The sequence below is a fragment of the Primulina eburnea genome, chromosome 2 (genome assembly GCF_022965805.1).
Source record: "Primulina eburnea isolate SZY01 chromosome 2, ASM2296580v1, whole genome shotgun sequence".
NCBI lineage: Eukaryota > Viridiplantae > Streptophyta > Magnoliopsida > Lamiales > Gesneriaceae > Primulina > Primulina eburnea.
The window spans coordinates 41,244,593-41,250,403 of record NC_133102.1 but is presented as its reverse complement, the minus strand read 5'-3'; the positions used below and the strand labels follow the sequence as shown (position 1 = coordinate 41,250,403).

The 5,811-nt window shown below is 35.7% G+C and overlaps 1 protein-coding gene across 1 annotated transcript; it reads right to left on the bottom strand.

Moving 5' to 3' along the window:
* Positions 1–3,035: 3,035 nt before the first annotated feature.
* On the bottom strand, positions 3,036–5,578 carry LOC140823223 (calmodulin-7). Its single transcript, XM_073184435.1, has 2 exons — positions 5,429–5,578; positions 3,036–3,737 (listed from the first exon to the last, which is right to left on the bottom strand). The coding sequence occupies exons 1-2, from the start codon at positions 5,502–5,504 to the stop codon at positions 3,364–3,366; spliced, it is 450 nt and encodes a 149-aa protein (XP_073040536.1). The 5' UTR covers positions 5,505–5,578; the 3' UTR covers positions 3,036–3,363.
* Between the last annotated feature and the right edge of the window lie 233 nt (positions 5,579–5,811).

Here is a 5,811-nt window from a genome sequence, read left to right as displayed (position 1 = left end):
AATGACCATGAATATATTATATAATATGCATGTATGTTTGGTCACTCTAAATTTCATAATGGAGCAATTTTATAAAGTAAACTTAAAAGGAGGTTGTCTTCACAACAATCTACAACACAATTTTTAAACTTTTGGGAGTCAAAATCCCAATTAATTAGACTCCACTCTTTTGCTAATCCATTTTCACATGATAGTGTGATGGTGCCTAGGAACTGATTTCATGCAACTCTATAACCTTAAACTTTTTTTTATCACTTTTTGCTTTCTTTTTATTTTCTTTAATTTTTTTTTCCCATATTTACTCGAGTTACTTAATAGTCAAGTCAAAACATGTAAATTACTTCATTTTTTTCCTTCTCATTAATTTGTATAAGAGGATTAAAAGTTGTGTGGATAGGTACGTAATCTCACCAAAAATTACACAAATCAAATTACACTATTAGTAAAAGATTTTGTGTGTGAAAAATGACATGACTAACCAAATAGCAAAGTAAATGTGCTCAATATAAGTCAAGAAACCGAAGCTTTCTTTGCTATTTACTCTCCACAGTAGAAATAATAATAATAAACTTGCATTAAGTCATAAATGAATGTGGGGTATTAAAGATGACATCTCTTGAAAATCAGTTTCGATTTTGTTTTAATTATCAGCATTAGCTTAATGTAACCATTCCAGGATTCACATCATCTTGACTCTGTGTGTAATCCTTGAAATTGTATTATCCTCTGCAAAGTACATTGTAAAGAAATTTACAGCACCGCTCATCCATAAATGGAGTTGCAGAGTTCAAATCCCGAAATCCACATTCAAGAAAAACAACTTATTTTACCTGTTTCTGGTCAAGAACTTGTTTCTGATAAATCTTTGCATAGGCAGATGGAAGACAACTCTGATGGGAATCAGGGAGGGTCGGGTGATCCAATTCCTGCAGTGGAGGAATCCAGGGTGCACGAACTGAACCAACAAGATCATGAGGACCATGGGGATGTTGATTCCGATCTATTTTCCCGTGGATGGTCGACAACAGGCAAGAGAGTGAGAAACACAAGAGCTCGGGTGAAGATTCCAGGCTTTTCCCAGGATGAGGAGGCTTCCAAGACTGGAGATGAAGCCGGCCAACCTGGAAAACAAAAGCTTCCAATGAAGAAAAGAAAGATGTCTGAGTCGTCACCCGGCTCGAGCTCTGGAAATGGGCATTCTTCCTTATCAGGAAGCAAGATCGTGGAGCCTGGAGAGTCAGAAAACGATGATCTTACAGATCCAGGGGCAGAAACAGCAATAGGAAAGATAAATAACATTGATAATCTAACTGAAAATCTGAATGAGCATGTTTGTAACATATGTAACAGGTCTTTCAAGAGCTACCAAGCATTAGGTGGACACAAAGCTCACCACAATAATGACAAAGCTGAGGATATTAGCTTCACGGAGGAAAAGAATGGATCCACTCGACGACCCCGAAAAACCAACCAAGTCCACCAATGCGAGCTTTGCAACAAAATCTTCTCCCAAGGTCAAGCTCTTGGTGGTCACAAGCGGCATTGTAAAGGACAGGCTAGCCATGGAGGAGGACAGGAGACTGAAAAACAGCCCCGAATACTGGATTTTGACCTCAACGAGTTCCCGCCGGAGTGGATACCCGAAGAATGATCATATAATTAATTTTCGCTTTATACTATGCAAGACGATGGAAACTGCATGCCTAAATATTCTCCAAACTACCTTAATGTCTGTAGAATATGCATATTATGTGTGTTATAGTTAATAATATTGGATAAATCGATTTGGCTAATTTGAGCATCCAAAATTGGAATCACTTGGATGCTCAGATTTATAAGCTATCAGGTGAGTGAGAACTAATAAAAGAGTCTATATTTAGAACTAAGTCTCCATAAATCTTAACAAAAGTGACTGAATTTTGTTTGTGATTTTTGGAAAATGCAAGTATTGCTTATCAAAGTACCCTTTTAATGAATTCCCTATTTGTTTTTAGTTTTGCATGGCTTTCAAATTATTTGTAGATAAAAATATGATTCAAAAAAGAGTTTTTCGTTATACCAAAAGTTGTAGTTCAGCACAGTTATCGTTTGATCAGAGTAAATATCGCAACCACTGGCTATTATATATTTCAGTTTTTAGATGCTCTGTAGCCCAACTCAACAACCCAATATGAAATATAAAATCCATTATAGCAATCATTATTAATTCTTTAGTAACACAAAAAAGTCAAACCAAATCTATATTATCGATACAAAGTTCATGTACATGTATGTATAAGAAAAGCTGGAGAACAATACAATTTAGTGCAAAACTTGTACGATCTGGTTTTTCAATTTCGCTTGATTCTATGATTCAATTTCAGTTCAATCCAATCCGAAGTTGAAAATTTTCAAGTGCCAAAACCTTCCAAATTTATGTAATTTTGAAATTAATTTAACACGAAGGACTCAAAACTCGACTGACAAAATAATATGACATCGTCCTTTAGGTTGCATTTGAGTGGATTTGAATCAAATCTACATATCAAATTTATTGTATCTATTTGGCTCAAAATTCATACGATTGATTTCAAATATCCTATGTTGCCAAGTTTTTTTTTTTTTGCTTCAATTTCAAATCTACCTTCCAATGTTATCATCTTAAATCCATATTTAATTTGAAATCCTCCAACAAACACAAATCTTTTTATCCAAACACAATCTGACCTCCATGAAATCACGAGTATCATTAAAGGTGATCTACCCTAAGCACCATTCTTCATTAGTAACCCTCGTGGTTGTTATATTTTCGAGTTCGAGCTTGTAAAATAGAAGACAATAACGTTTCTAACGTAGGACACTAAGAACGGTGACTCGAATACAGCTCTTCAGATGTACAAATGCCAGAAATTCTGCCTCATTTATGAGTTTCCAAAATATCCAAGATTTTATTACAATTTGGTAATCGCACCATTGTGTCTGTCATACTAATAATTCCCTGATCCTGTCCCTCTCTACAGAGAAATCAAATTTATGAACACATCATATGCATCAAGTACAAAGAATCAAGACAGATGGTATTATTGAAAAAACCAAGGTAAAGTTTTTTACTGTTTTGCATTGATGCTATCAATGTTGGCATGAAGTACCCAAAGTCAGGACGCAAAATAATAAACACAGGAACGGTGCAAACAAGCATATGAAAACAAATGAGCGACTAAAACAATACAAACATGACACCAAAGCAAGCACCCACTCGAGCTAACAATACCAGATCATAAACTAACGAGAAAAACAGAAGTCATCAAATTAACCTCCCCGGGGTTCCCTTTTCGTCAATATGATTATATCTGGACAATAATAAAGTTTCAACTTGTTTAGATCTCACTTGGCCATCATAACCTTGACAAACTCCTCATAGTTGATCTGCCCATCACCATCCACATCCGCTTCACGGATCATCTCATCGACCTCCTCATCAGTGAGCTTCTCACCAAGATTGGTCATAACGTGTCGTAGTTCTGCAGCAGAAATGAAGCCATTCTGGTCCTTGTCGAAAACCCGGAAAGCTTCCTTCAGCTCCTCCTCGGAATCGGTGTCCTTCATTTTCCGAGCCATCAGGTTGAGGAACTCAGGAAAGTCAATTGTTCCATTACCATCAGCATCAACCTCGTTGATCATATCCTGAAGTTCAGCCTCTGTTGGGTTCTGTCCTAAAGAGCGCATCACAGTACCGAGCTCCTTGGTAGTGATACAACCTATCAGATTTACACATGGTAGACAAATCAGGCATGTTAGAAAGACGGCTGTAGAGTGCATAAGATGGGAATTATTAGATTATTGAAAAAAGAAACACACATCAACAACTATAAAATGTCAAAAACTCCACAATGCTTGTTGTGTGATATAAGTATTTGAGATACCTAGATGCCACAGCAAGATCGAGGAAAATAAACTTGCATGACATTTGGAGAAACATTGACAATTATAGAAAATTGATGAGGAAAAACATAATTATTTAAATCCCCAACAACGTGCATCCAGGTTCAAGGCTCAGCACCCTTTGAAGTGTTTGTTTTGCATATGAACCACCTTGGCATGCAAAAGGTTCACATAATCACATCTCAAAAGTTGGGAATGATGAAGTGAAGGTGAAACGGGAGATAATATTATTCACTTTCATTTCTAAGTACTTATATTTTTGCATCGATTGTTTGTAAGGTAAACAATTAGTCGTAGATGATAGAAATTTTTTAAAAATTTAGAGTGCATCACTTATTATGCCTTAAGGAATCTTATTTTCATTCAACAAAGGCGCGTGCCTCACCTTGCACCTCGTGCCAAAGCTCTACAATACTCTGAGCTTCTCATAGCTGTGTCAGTGTAAGATCGAGCGCTTGCCGTTTTACCAAAAGATATAGCTGGTCTTAATTGTGCCACTCAAATATGTTAAATTACATAACAGCTCAAACATCACAATTCGATCGCTCTTTCAGCAATGGATAATAATTGCACTCAATAACCTTTTTCCTAATAATTGCAAACAATGAGAATCGAACACGTGACATTGGCTCTGATACCAATTATAAGACTGAGAGTTATATCTAGTGGTAATGATGCAACTCAAATCTTTTAAACAACATAGTAACTCAAGCACCGTTGTTCGATTGTTCTTTCCAGCAAGGACAATTATTGCACCCAACAGCGATCATAATTTAAAATTCCTAGACCGTTACTAGAAGAACATCAAAATTTAAATAGTTATCTAGAAAGTTTCCAAATATCCAATTTAAAATCTCCGACCCTTTTCGCCTTTGACTTCGCAGAAAATAACAAGAACAAAAATAGAAACATTATCAGGAAAGTCACCAGCTTCATCAATCATCTCAAATCAAATGCTCAAAACTAGATAAAATAGTATATATTACAATTACATCAGCAAATTCCTAATGGTACTCCATTTTTCCTAGCCGAAACGATCAAACACCAGACTCTAGTTACAGAATTTACAAGCGGAGCGATACATGCAAATAGCTGTAAAATCATGTGTGCCAACTATATAATCATATCTGAAGTACTTCATATGTTTCTATCACCAGTCCAAACACCAGGACTGGATAAAGAAAGTCCAGCAAATTCCAGTCTTCTAAATTCATAATCAGCTACACAATATCAAACACAGTGAAGACGATAACATCTTGCGGAACGTTTGATCTTATTACAATCTAAGCAATCGTTCATAACAAAAATGCTGTACAAACACACATATAAGCAACCGAATAAATAAACTCAATACCCGCAGAAATACATCGATCGATCTATATTTAAGTCACAGAATAACGAATAACACGAAAAATAAATCTAGACTACTAGTTGCGAAAAGATACCAGATCTACTCAATGATATAGATCGAGAAATGGGGAAATAATAAAATCAGTGGAATACTGACCGTCGCCATCTTTGTCGAACAGAGAGAAGGCTTCCTTGAATTCGGAGATCTGGTCGTCTGTCAGCTGGTCCGCCATTGTTGCCCCTTGAGCTTTTTGCAGGATGTGTTCAAGAAATTTACTTTCGTCGAATCGTGGATATATATTTTATATATAAAATAGATTATAAATAACATAAAATAAAAATATAAACATCATTAACATTATATATACAAGAGTATGTCTTTTGTGAGACGATCTCACGAATTTTTATGTATGAGACCGTCAATTCTATTTAACAATAAAAAGTAATATTTTTTCATGGATGACCCAAATAATATATTTGTCTCGCAAAATACGACATGTGAGACCGTCTCACGTGAGTTTTTACCTCCATTATATAAAT

Excerpts from the sequence above, each read along its gene's own strand:
- LOC140823223 (XM_073184435.1), bottom strand. The coding sequence starts at position 5,504 with ATGGCGGACCAGCTGACAGACGACCAGATCTCCGAATTCAAGGAAGCC. Across the intron at positions 3,738-5,428 it reads GTTCGACAAAGATGGCGACG|GTTGTATCACTACCAAGGAG; the intron begins GTCAGTATTCCA and ends TAAATCTGATAG.